The sequence below is a fragment of the Astyanax mexicanus genome, chromosome 17 (assembly GCF_023375975.1).
Source record: "Astyanax mexicanus isolate ESR-SI-001 chromosome 17, AstMex3_surface, whole genome shotgun sequence".
NCBI classification, from domain to species: domain Eukaryota; kingdom Metazoa; phylum Chordata; class Actinopteri; order Characiformes; family Acestrorhamphidae; genus Astyanax; species Astyanax mexicanus.
This window is the reverse complement of record NC_064424.1, coordinates 16,233,812-16,246,562: the sequence shown is the minus strand read 5'-3', so window position 1 is coordinate 16,246,562 and position 12,751 is coordinate 16,233,812. Positions and strand designations below refer to the sequence as shown.

Here is a 12,751-nt window from a genome sequence, read left to right as displayed (position 1 = left end):
CTAGTTTGCAAAAGTAGGTTTTGCATATTATGCAAATTAGCAAAAAATCTATATAGACGGAAGTGCATGGTCCAAATTGTAAAGTTGTTGGTATTGACCCAAGGAATCCATCAAAAAAAAGAATTTTGAATGTAGGTCTTATGGTTTTTGAGTTATTGAGAAAATTGTGAAAAATGAATTTCCTTGTTTATAGCGCCACCACTTGACCAATCGGTGCCATTTTTGTTGTCCACTGAGATGCACTGATCCTACATCTACCTACCAAGTTTCATTTCTCTATGACTTACGGTTTAGGCTGCACAACTGTTTTTTCAGGAGAAAAAGAATAATAATAAGAAGAAGAAGAAGAAAAATCTTAGCAAAAACAATAGGGTTCTACGCACCTTCGGTGCTTGAACCCTAATAATAAGAAGAAGAAGAAGAAGAAGAAGAAGAAGAAGAAGAAGAAGAAGAAGAAGAAGAAGAAGAAGAAGAAGAAGAAGAAGAAGAAGAAGAAGAAGAAGAAGAAGAAGAAGAAGAAGAAGAAGAAGATTTTTTTAAGTAGTGCCTGTTATCTTTCATTAAAGCCAACACTGTATAAAAAAGAATTATACCAGCTAAATTTCAACACCGAGCATTTTTAACAAGACCACGCAAAACTAAATTCTGCACACATTAAAAAAAAAGCAATGGCTAAGGTGTAGGTGCTTTCTTGGCTTGCTTCCAAAAATAATATTTTGAAAAAATTTGGTTTAAATAAACACCCATTTCATTTCATGGTGCCCTGTTTCAAGCATATTATTCACTTTCTAGTTCATTAATGATGTATTTATTTATTTATTTTTTATGATTTTTGTCTGCCGACTGAGGCTATAGCTGTTTAACCCATGTAAGTACCCATGAACGTTATAAGGGGTTATTTAGACCTTAGCTATTTTTAAATGAGGAACAAATGGAAGGGAACCAATCAGAACAAATGTCATTCATTACAGTAAAACAGCTCATCTGATTCTAGGGAAGTGTGAGATTGGGCTGCCAAATGAGAGGTTGGTGGGAAAAGCTGTGAAGAGATACAGGTAAAATATAAGCAGTGTAGAAACAAGATATTTCCTCACAGGCATGAACTGGAACTAGGAACATATACAATCTCACATTCAGTTTCAAAATCTTCACCCTATTGTATTAAGTGGTTCTGTAAATTGGCAACAAATATTGTGGCCAGTATATAACTTGCATAATGAAGCATCTATACTAAACAGCTGCTTGCAGATACTGGTATAAACATGGCTCTAAGTTGGATGGGAAAGTCTGCCAAACATAGAACACATTGCTTCTTTCTGTTAATCAAGGCTCCAGGTGCTGAACTTCTTAAAATGTTGGTGTTTTGTGTTTTTCCTTGGATACCAGTGTTTTCCAAAGGGCAGTCTTGCCATAAATTTCAATTTTGTTAAGTTTTGTTGATTAAGAATCCTGAAAACCACACATTAGTGAATACAGAAGTGCAAAGTGTAGCACCTACCAACATTTAGTTTGTTTTATTAATTTATTAGTATTTAATTTTTATTAGTAAAAACAAAAAGTACTTGAAAAGGAGAAATGGGGGGAAAGATATTAGATTGTTCACAGGTATCTGTGACAACAGTCTTGAGTTGGTAGATAGTTAAACTATAAAGTATAGAATCCTACTCAGAAAGTACATTAGCATGTATTTCTTTAGATGTGAGAGACATTTCAAACATGTCGTTCAATTCATAAATGTGTTTGAAATAGTTGCAGCACATATATATTTGCAAATTCATTGCACAAACATTCCATGCATTTATTTTCCTAATAGAATATGAGCTTAAATATAACGCAAAGCTAACTGAAATATAACGTACCAGGGCCCAGTTTTCCACAGTGGGACCATTAAACATTTTTTGTCTCAAGACATTTGAAAAAATTGTACTTTAAAAATAGTCCTTACAAAAACATTCACTACATCAAAAAAACTATCAACTTGGCCATGTATTCCTTTAGTATTGGATAGCAGAATTATGTAGAAAAAAACAAAACAAAGAAAACATACCTATATATTATTTACTATATATTTATTATTATTTATACAAATAATAATAAATATATAGTAAATAATATATAGGTATGTTTTCTTTGTTTTGTTTTTTTCTACATAATTCTGCTATCCAATACTAAAGGAATACATGGCCAAGTTGTGTGTGTGTGTGTGTGTGTGTTTTTTTTTTTCTTCAGAAAAAGCGATTTAGCAATAAAGGCGTTAGCATCATGGCTAATGTGAGTTGTCTGGTTGGAGCTGATGCCAGAGTTACAGCTAAAGCTTGTTTAAAAGCTCTATCTGCGGTTCTGAAACATTTGATACTGTTCTGTGTTGAGAAATGAGTATATTTTTCAGTATGAACATTATTAAACATTTATAAGCCAACCAGTCAGCACACAGTAGCTGTTCCTGCCTAAAACATGTTTGCTTTGGACTCATAAAAAATACGGGTACGTTTTCTGTGCGTTTTTACCAAATATGCCCTTTCCTGGACAAGCAGTTAATTAACTAATATTTTAATTTTTATTTAAAGCCGTGTAGCTCAATTCATCCCATTCACTGAGGACTCGCTCGTGTATTTATTTCACTGTCCTCAAGCCCTCAGGGTTAGTCACTATATGGCCTGTTCAGCGTTAACGAGAATGATAAATCATTTACGTAAAAAGGAAATAAAAAATACCAATAGCTGCAGAGGACTGTAAATCAGCAAAACTGTGAGGAAAAAGGTTCCCTGTGTTTCCGCCCGGTTTCGAACCGGGGACCTTTCGCGTGTGAGGCGAACGTGATAACCACTACACTACGGAAACTGCGGTGCATCGTTAACAATCAGTGTAGGTTTTGTAGCCAGTATGTAGCTAGCTATAGGTTAAATATTTCTTATGTAATGTCATTGTTAAAATAAATAATTGCGTAAGCCGATTCATTGTATGGTATCAGCTGGAATAAACTCCCAAAAGCTGTGAGATGTGCTCAGGCTGTTAAGTAGCTTAGGTTATCTTAACGTTAAGTTACCTCTTTTAAGAGCATGCTGAAAACATATTTATTAAACGTTGACGTTACCTGTGCTTTCCACACTGCTTAACTTGCTTTTCTTTGCACTCTTTTCTTTTATTTTTCTTTTATTCATTTTCTATGTTATTTATTTTTATTCCTGGTTTTCATTATTTTTTATTATTTTAATCATAATGTCTTATAATTTATTTTAACATTTTAACATTCTCTGTTTTAAATGTAATTAGATTAATTCTGTACGTTTAGTTTTGCAGTATTTCTTTATTATAATTTTTATTTTAATTAACTTTCTTAAAAACTGCATTAAGTCTTAAATACTTCTGTAAAAAGCATTTTGAATTGCCTCTATGTATAAAAGGTGTTATTTACTTTACTTTCATTTAAACATATATTGTTTGTATTGTATTCTGTATTCCTGTAGTGTAGGACATTTAAATAATAATAATTATTATAATAAAATTTAAATAAGTATTATTATAAGTAATTGCGGAAAGCACCTTATTAGGTATTAGCCAATTTAAATTACATATGGCTACTTAAAGAAATACATTTGTTAAGAGAAAAACTCTTTTTGTATTGCTTCCTTTGCATTATTTGAGATCTGAAGATCTGCATCTTTTTTGTTATTTCAGAAATCTCCAATTTTCTGCAATCAAATGCTCTTGGGTAGTTTGGGAGTGACCATTCTACTCAAACATATACCTGTGAATAGCAAAATCAGAGAAACTAGTAGTCTCTTATTTTTTCCAGAGCTGTACACATACAGAGAAAGCTACATACAGAGAAACTCTATAAACATTTTTAATATTCTAGATTAAAAATATTGATAAAGCTGTCTCTGTACGTGTAGGAAGTTTTATATAAATATATGTACATTTCTAAAATTAAATGTAAATTTTTTTTTTTTTTTTTTTTTACAAATGTATAATTATATATTTATATTTTGAGCTGGGCTCTTATGTAACGTTACATATATATATATATATATATATATATATATATATATATATATATGATGTCTTTGTGGGATACAGTGGCATGGCTCTGTTGTGAAACAACTCCCCTCCTAAACGTTAGAGGGCGGAATCAAGGAAGACCTACAGCAGCAGCAGCAGCAGGGTCTCCTGGGATCTTCAGTGCGTCGGTCAGACCCAGCTAACCCGACCAAACGGGCTAGCAGCGGGAGTCGCAGCATTACAATCTGAGCCGTCGTGGAGTTGCTTCTCGGTAAGTTTTGTTCTTGGTAGTATAAATAATGAAAAATTCTGTAATGGAGGTTTGTTGTCGTTGTTTTGGTTTTACTTCTTTGTGTATATTTAGGTAATACGTTATGTAATAGTGGAAACGTGTAATCCAAGTCCGGAAAGTAAAGACCCAGACCCGGGTTTTGTTTAAACTCAGAGAGTCGCCCAGATATTTTAAGCAAACCCCTGGGATGGATTTTTACTTTCTGGACCTGGATTATCTACGTCTACGTAATAGTAACTCTGTACAGCTAGCTGCGACTCGCTAGCTATCTATGCTAGCTCATTTAGCTATTAGCTTGTGGTGGGTCTGTATGAACATTCGTATTGTTTTATCGTTTTTTTATTGTTTAGTAGTTAACTTACATATTATTTTCTTACCACTCGTAGATTGCGTTTGTGATAGTAAAAGTAGCGTCAGGATAGCTTAAACTAGCTGTTTGTTTTAGTGTTACTGAAGTAACCGCTAGCTAGATTTTCGGCTGTAGCTCGTTAGCTCGGTTAGCTAGCTGGACGCACAATAGCTAGTCATCATCATGGCGGACGAGCCAGCTGCTCGCTGCTTGCCGCTTCACTGATAAGCTTTTCGTGTATTGTTTGATCGCGCCTTACTCTTTTTAAACATTTTAAAGAGCAAATTTGTGCTCTGTGCTTTCAGTATCATCAAAAATGTACTCTACTTAGAAACTGAGACAATAAGCGACAGCATTAGTTACAGCCCCGGTGCTACTAGCAGATTTGCTTTGGTTGTTTTTAGCAAAATCCAGTTCACTTTTAAACTGTTTCCGTGCTGCCCGCCAATTATTTCCACACTGTATCCTTATTCCACCTGTGGGTATGTTGGGATGAATTTGATTAATATAGTTAGCTAGGTAGATAAGTTGGGATGGGTATAACTACTTGACTTGATATGTATGGGGATGGATAGATATATGGGTATACATATATATGTATCGATTAGGGCTGGGAGGTTAATCAAATTAATTCAATTAATCAAATTATTTTCAAAAGGAGAATTCGTTGTTCTATATCTTTACATATATAACCTGCCAGAGAAAATCTCATTTAAAGAACTCTTATGTGGCAGTGATTTTTGCGTTTTAGACTTTTGTTTGTACCTTGTATAACAGAAAAGCTCTGGTAAGTACATATATTAATAGATTTTATCGATCCTGGAGGAAATTCAGCAGCAGTTAATATAGCACAGTAATACAAAACAATTAAAAGTGAGTCACAGCCCAATGATTAATTATAGATGATACTGTCTATGGTACAGTCTATATAGCTCTCTTCTGATCAGCTACTAATTTAGCAGTTCACATTACAGGGAGCAGTCAGCTGAAAAGTAATGATTTATTCATGTTAGGTTTTTGTTACCTTTTTTTCTGCATCAAACCAAAAGCTAAACAGTACTGGTGTGCTGGTGTCTGACTGCTTCTACAGTGTGTAGTATTTCTTCAACTAGCCTACCTATTACCGTTTTGTATTGCTGTGCTGTATTGTGTAACTGCAGCTGGCTGCTAAATTTCCTTCAGGGGTCAATAAATCTCTATCATTTATCTGTCTATCTGACCTCATTAGTTGTAGAAAGTGCTGTATAAATATAATTTATGGTAGGCTGCTTAATGAAATAGTTCACACTGAAAAAATAAGTCAGCCTGCACTGTTTTGCTTTTGGTTTGAAAAACAAAAACTAAAACATTTCCTGAATAAATCAATAAAAGTTTTCAGCCAATTACTTTCTGTAAGTGAACTGCTAAACCTGTTGTGCTGATAAGGAGCAATATACAGCTGTTTATCATTACAAAGAGGCGGGGCCACACAGTGTAGGTGGAAGACGTGTGAATTACATTAGTGTGTCTTGTTGTGAGCTGTTATGAATTACATAGTACAACTAAATAAAGTTAGACTGTAAACGTCTGTTCAGAGATGACCAATTTTAGAATAAAATTTGCTTGTTTTTGTTTTTTTGGTTCTAGGTGCTTTCTTCAGTTGCCAAGAAACAAAGGAGCACCACCTTCAATAACTTTGCTGTACAGCAGCCTGATCTGAAAAGTCAACAATGGTGAAGATATTTGTTGGCAATGTAGCTTCAGCAACCACGGAAGCTGAGCTCCGTGCGTTGTTTGAGGAGCATGGCGCAGTCTCAGACTGTGACATCCTGAAGAACTACGGCTTTGTGCACATGGACGAGGAGGATGCGGCCCAGAAGGCCGTCGCCGCATTGCACAAATATGTGCTCAATGGCTCCCGCATCACCGTGGAGTACGCCACCACCAAAGTGCGCAATGCCACCAAGATCTATGTGGGCAACGTACCTGAGGGTGTCACAGCTGCCAAAATCAAGGAGCTTTTCCAGGCATATGGCAAGGTGGTGGAGTGTGATATTGTGAAGAATTTTGCATTTGTGCATATGCAGAGGGAAAATGAGGCCTTGGAGGCCATCAGGGAACTAAATCACTCTAAAGTGGAGGGTCAAAAGATTTTTGTGTCCCTGTCTCGCAGTAACCAAGCCAAAAATGGCCGTGGGGAGGAATATCTCCCACCTCCTCCCCATCACTATCCGCCACACCCACACCACCACCCTCACTACCTTCCCCCACGTCCTCCGCCCGGCGACTACTATCCGCCCCGAGGTCGACTTCCACCTCCTCCTCTCCCTCCACCGCCTCCCCGCACCTACTACGAGCGTGAGGCGTACGAGAGGAGCGTTCGGCCCGACCCATACGCCGCTGCTTCCTCGCGTTATTATGAGCGGGATCCCTACGACCGACGTCTTCCGCCTCCGCAGCGACCGCTCTCTCCTCCTCTGTCCTCGCGCTACTACCGCGAGCGCAGCCCTCTGGGCAGCCGTCGCTCTCTGCTGCCTCCGCCACCGCCACCACCACCCTCTGCAGGCTACGCCCGCAACTACGCCCGCAGTGGCGCCGGCGCCGCACCTCCTCCCCCCTCCTCCGCTGCCTCATCCTCCCATTATCAGCGCTATTCCCTCAGCTCAGGCTTTGAAAAAGATGATTACTTGGAGGACAAGTACAGCAACGGCTTTGGCCGTGGCTACTAAAGCGTGCTTTGTCCAGAAAGTTTGCGAGTCCTTTTTGTTTTGTTTTTATTATAGGAGGCAAGTAATTCAATTGGGACATGCAGGGAGGTAGAAAATATTCTATAAAGGTTGTAGCTAAATTTGACAATGGGTAGATGCTGTACTCATTGGTTCAACTAACTTTAGATTCAGTTCAGCTTTTTTTTTTCTCTCTTTGGAAAAATCTTTAAATACTGATTTGCATTTTTTTTTGGTAATAGTAGTAGATGTACACAGTAATGAATTTGGAATATTTTTTCACCCTCAATTTCAGTCTGAAGGCTTTGTGTTTCTCAGATCATCTTTTATAAATAAGTTGTGTGTCCTGCGTGTGTTAGTTTAGATTTCAAAGGAGTGTTAGGATCCTTGAGGATAAAGGATAGAAAAACTAGTTCTTTTTTTTTGTTTGTTTTTGTTTTTTGTTAGTACTTAGAGTATTTTTTTTTCCTTTTGATATTTGTCTTGAAGCATGGTAAATAACTTGCATGGTAAAGAATGGTAAGGCGCTAATTTGAAGTCAAACAAATCTTACCCTGGCTCCAAAGATACACTTAATGTTTCGTGTAGCTGCAGTCAAGTTTGATTTTAATTATTTGTTTTATTTTTTTGAATATTTGTTGTGCTTTGATACTCTCATATGGATGGCTTTGATGTGGACGGTATGGTTTGAATGGAATTGGTTAAAATATGTTGGGACCAGAGTAAGGAGGATAAGGAAAAGGGAGGATGTGGGTAAATATGCGGTAGTGGGCGGAGCTGGGCGCACACCGACCTGATCAGCAAATCACATCTTAGCGGCCGGCCGACCAATCGAGCACGACATCCACAGGCCGCCCAACGCTTGGAAATGACGTCATCTCCTAGGATAAAGCACCATGAACTAAAGGAAACTCGGAAAACAAGTGACCATCCGCTGACCGTCTAAATAAGCCAAAAAAACTCAGGCTGATTCTTAGATTGCTACTCTGTATTCTTAGATAAAAACTGTGTTGTCGATTAATCGTTACCGCAGACTTTTTGAAAATTGTAGCCTCTCTTGACTCAAGACATTTTAGCATAACCATACAGTGGACGTGCTTGTGCTTGAAACCCCAATATTGTAGCCTATCCTACTTGTACTATTGTTTTCTCCACGTTTTTATTGTTCAAACACAGTTCTTCTCAATATGTACCTCTTAAACTACGTCTCGACTGTTGATGCGAAACGAGATCTTGATAAATTGTTCCACACAAAATCTTTAACGGTTATTCGAACGTGACTCGATTTCTGTGCTTGTTTTGAATACTTCTCAAAATAAACTTAGTTGTGTGCTAGCAGTCGTTGTCTTCATCTGGCCGCTTAAATAAAACATCGACTGATCTGACTCATTCCGTAACGTTTCATTTCACTGTTTTGTTTGCTATTGCTGACTCACACGCACACACCTTCTGCTTTATTCGCCCACGTTTAACGTTTATCGTTTCTGTAAATTTCCTGTTGACTTTAACTTTATTTTCTAAAGAAAATCAAATACTGGGCTTTATATATGAATCTTCTAATTTTGGTGAGACCCCAAATGCACTGTCATATGCAACAAGTTCCCGTAACTGATCCTCAAGCCCCTACCACAGTACTTTATACTCACGTATAATTTGGTGCCATACACTAAGCCCTGGCTACAGTTTATAAAATATATGTAGATCTCTTATACATAGATAGATTGTGTTCTCACACAACATGCAGGTAAGTTCAATAAGGTAAGTAACATTGGAAATATTTTTGTTGTCTTTTGTGAACTTTTATGTACAAATACTAATCTTTTTTGTTAACACTTTACAGAAGGTAAAAGGTTAATATAAAAAATAAATGAGTCGTTTTTGAGCATTTCTGTTCGAGCTCTCGTTAACTTTGGATGCAGTGTTAAGAGCAGCTAGATTGAAATTGTCAGAGGTTAATGTCCAAAGTAAAGGAGCAAGATTTTTGTTTGATGGCAACAATATGCTTACCCATTTTGTTGCTTGCAACAGATCAGCACATCTCCTGCCCTTGACGGGTGCCTTTGTTGACTTTAACATAGTCAGTAATTAAACCAGTATACAAATGTTATCTAGTAGTATTGCTTTTTGTTTTAGTTGTTTGTGTACATTTACCCGGAGCATCAGAGACAGAGGTGACCTGATATTAAATAATTTATGCAAGGTGGTAGTAAGATAGAGTGTTGGTAGCTTTTTAATCTTAGAACTATACTCATGGAATGTTTAATCATATGCACTTTTGTAGGTTTGTAGTTACTGACTATAGCCTGTCTTTCTGGTGTTGGTAGGAATTTATTTTGGTGTCCTGGATGGGTTTTGATAATCCAAACAAATGAGCTATTGCAACAGTGCTATTTTATACAAAAAGGTGCTTTTTTAAGTTGAGACCTCAACCAATACTACTTGTCATTGTAATATTAGACTGTAAATTATCCAGGTTTCGTTAGTGGCCATTTTCAGAAGGAAATGTTTAATTTAGTAGTGACGCTGAGGCGGAGCTTCTTGTGTAGCTTAAACACGCTCCACTGCAATGACCCCAGTATAAATAAATAAGCTAAAGGAAAGTAAGCAATCCTTAAATTCCAAGAGATTTATACTTTTTACTTGCTACAGAAATTCCAACGCGGAAGAACTATGGTTTAGCGAGTGTATCTTCAGTGTTGTTCATTGGTGTTGTGTGTTTGTGCTAAAAACGTTTTGGGGATCTACTGAGTAGGGCAGTGTTGGTCCTCTCATTGGAAGATGATTGGGCCAATTCAGTCCCCACTCATGCCTCAGCTATCTCTCACTCTCCATCCAGCCCAAGGCTACTGAGAACAGGGACCAAATTTAGACTAGTAGGTTTAAGTTTTAGTGTAATTCAGGTATCCAGTGGCATTATGTTTGTGACTATATAAAAAAATAATCCTGTGAGTGTTTCTTAGTAAAAATCTATAATTATGCAAAAAAAAAAAAAATTGTATTCCCAAAACTGCAACTTTACAGTTGAGTGCAAACCATCATGGAATTCTGACATGTTATATTAAAAAATGCAAAGAAAAGGATCAAGGTTTTTGCAGCACAGCAACAATTAATTAGTCAACCAGATTTTATTCTAGTTCAATTACATATTCCTATACTTAATTCATACTCAATTAACTGGAGTGGTCCAATTATAAAGTGACACCATTTTCAGCTTTACACGAATAAAGGTCAATATGAAGAATTTGAATTTGCTCCTCAGAAAAATAATTTAAAAAATGTAACAATGTGGTTCAAGGCTTTGTCTATAACCAAGCAAATATAATTGCAATAAAATTAATAATGAACCAGTTTCATGTTTAGTTCAGCATAACTGAACTAAAACTAACTTTCAGTATGTCACTATGTTTTTAACATAACATAAACAGCGGGCAGTTTTTTTTCTGCAGACATAGGCTGAGTAGCAGAGTGAAAGTGAAACGTTCAAAACTGAAAAAGCGGCAATGGACGCTAGAGTTTTACCTAGACATCTGTGTAATTTAGATCACGGTTTAAATGCAGATATAGTAATTACTGCAATAAATGTTCACCATTTTTGGGTGAAACTCTACTCATTAAGCATAGTTGTGATATATTCCTGATTTCATTGGTTTACGTACATTAAGCATGGAATAAAATTAAACTGTGGAAGAAAGATTTTGGTCAGAAGTTTATATATGCTGATCAACATGGACCTGAATGTCATTGAAATACTGTGTCATTAGTAGTCATTAACAAGTAACTGCCTGACTGTGACTGGATATTTGATCAGTAGAGGTATTGGTAGAGGTCAGTTGGTTTTATACATTTTACTTTTTATAAGGCTGAGGTCAGGACTTAGGAAAGGTTAGTCCAAAAGCATATTGTTGGTCTGGTTTATTCTTTCTTCAGCTCCCTTTGATGTGTTCTAGATCCTTTCTACTCATTCCTGATTTGTGTACCAGTTTATTCACTAACTGTCAATGTTTGTCATTATGTTTTCAACATTTGGATTTTTTAATTTGATATATTTCCCCTCTATGCATTGGTTTACCCCTGCTATTGAAATTATAGACTTGTTCGTAATGGTTATATTAAAGGTAAGAAATAATAAATTGGGCCATGATATTCTGGACCTCTCTGCAACCCTGAATTTATAATGTGTGTATATATGTGTATATATATTTAACCCTGTGAAAACCCCAAAAATGTAGTCACTAAAGAACCAATATTGAAATGAAATAAATGTTGTGTGTGCCTCAGTCATATCGTTCAGGCTAAATTGGCTCTAAATATTGTTTAATTGAAAATGTTAAAATAAATATATGTGTAGAATCATTTTTACCATATTGATATTGCCACCCCTTTTTTAATATTTCGAATATATTAAAATATAAACTGTTGTGCATAAATAAGAAAATCTCTATCAAAGAATTTGCTGCTTCACTGCTGTCAAGGGGTGTAAATTTACTAGAAATGTAGCCATGGTTATATTTTTTTTCCTAATTTCCCTTTTACAGTGACTGAGTTCTAACTGTAGCCTAAAAGGAAAGGTCATGTATGCTGAAATAGTGCTTCCATACATCATCAATTTAAATATTTTATTATATACAGTTTGTGATTTTCAGTAAAGGAAAAAGTTTATTAAATCTTTTATTTTTCCTTGCTCATTATGCCTGATCTATTGTACATATTGTGGGAGTCTTGTGTGGAACGTGTGAAATAAAAACAACTCAACTGTCACATGCTTTGGGTGTCTTTTTGTTCTCTCTCTCTCTTTTTTTAAACTAAATCATTATTAGCATTATGAGGTAGTATATTATTAGTTATTACGAACAAAGAAAAACTATATACACACAAGGCTTCCACATGTTTTTTTTCCACATTTCTTTGTTAAAAATACAATATTTTTGGAGTTAACGAGTCTAATGCTCTTTGTGATGTACTAATAAGAATAAAATAAATTAACAGCAGTTTCAAGTTTGTTTTGAAGTCAGGCATATTCACATACGGTAGTAATTGATTCCTTTTTTTTTTAACTTGTGCATGTGTAGAAATAATGTAAGTTTATAAACACGTGACTGTAGAACATAACAGCTCTGGGAAAAATTGAGACCACTTCAGTTTCTGAATCAGTTTCATTGATTTTCCTATATATATGTATATGTTTGAGTAAAATGAACATTATTGTTTCATTCTATAAACTACGGACAACATTTCTCCCAAATTCCGAATACAAATATTTTCATTTAGAGCATTTATTTACAGAAAATGAGAAATGGTTAAAATAACAAAAAAGATATAGAGCTTACAAACCTCAAATAATGCAAAGAACAAGTTCACAAGTATAACGTTTCAAGAGTTCAATCTATATTTGGTTAAATATCC

The 12,751-nt window shown here is 35.8% G+C and overlaps 1 protein-coding gene and 1 non-coding gene across 2 annotated transcripts; one reads left to right on the top strand and one right to left on the bottom strand.

The window, feature by feature from the left end:
• Nucleotides 1-2,768: 2,768 nt before the first annotated feature.
• On the bottom strand, nucleotides 2,769-2,841 carry trnav-cac (transfer RNA valine (anticodon CAC)). The gene has a single exon. It is a non-coding gene; the product is annotated as a tRNA-Val (tRNA).
• A 1,274-nt stretch (nucleotides 2,842-4,115) lies between these two features.
• On the top strand, nucleotides 4,116-8,733 carry zgc:77262 (RRM1_2_CoAA_like domain-containing protein). Its single transcript, XM_007244497.4, has 2 exons — nucleotides 4,116-4,273; nucleotides 6,270-8,733. The coding sequence occupies exon 2, from the start codon at nucleotides 6,353-6,355 to the stop codon at nucleotides 7,349-7,351; it is 999 nt and encodes a 332-aa protein (XP_007244559.2). The 5' UTR covers nucleotides 4,116-4,273; nucleotides 6,270-6,352; the 3' UTR covers nucleotides 7,352-8,733.
• Nucleotides 8,734-12,751: the final 4,018 nt, after the last annotated feature.

What these genes read in the sequence shown, in the direction of transcription:
- zgc:77262 (XM_007244497.4), top strand. Translation starts at nt 6,353, where the DNA reads ATGGTGAAGATATTTGTTGGCAATGTAGCTTCAGCAACCACGGAAGCT.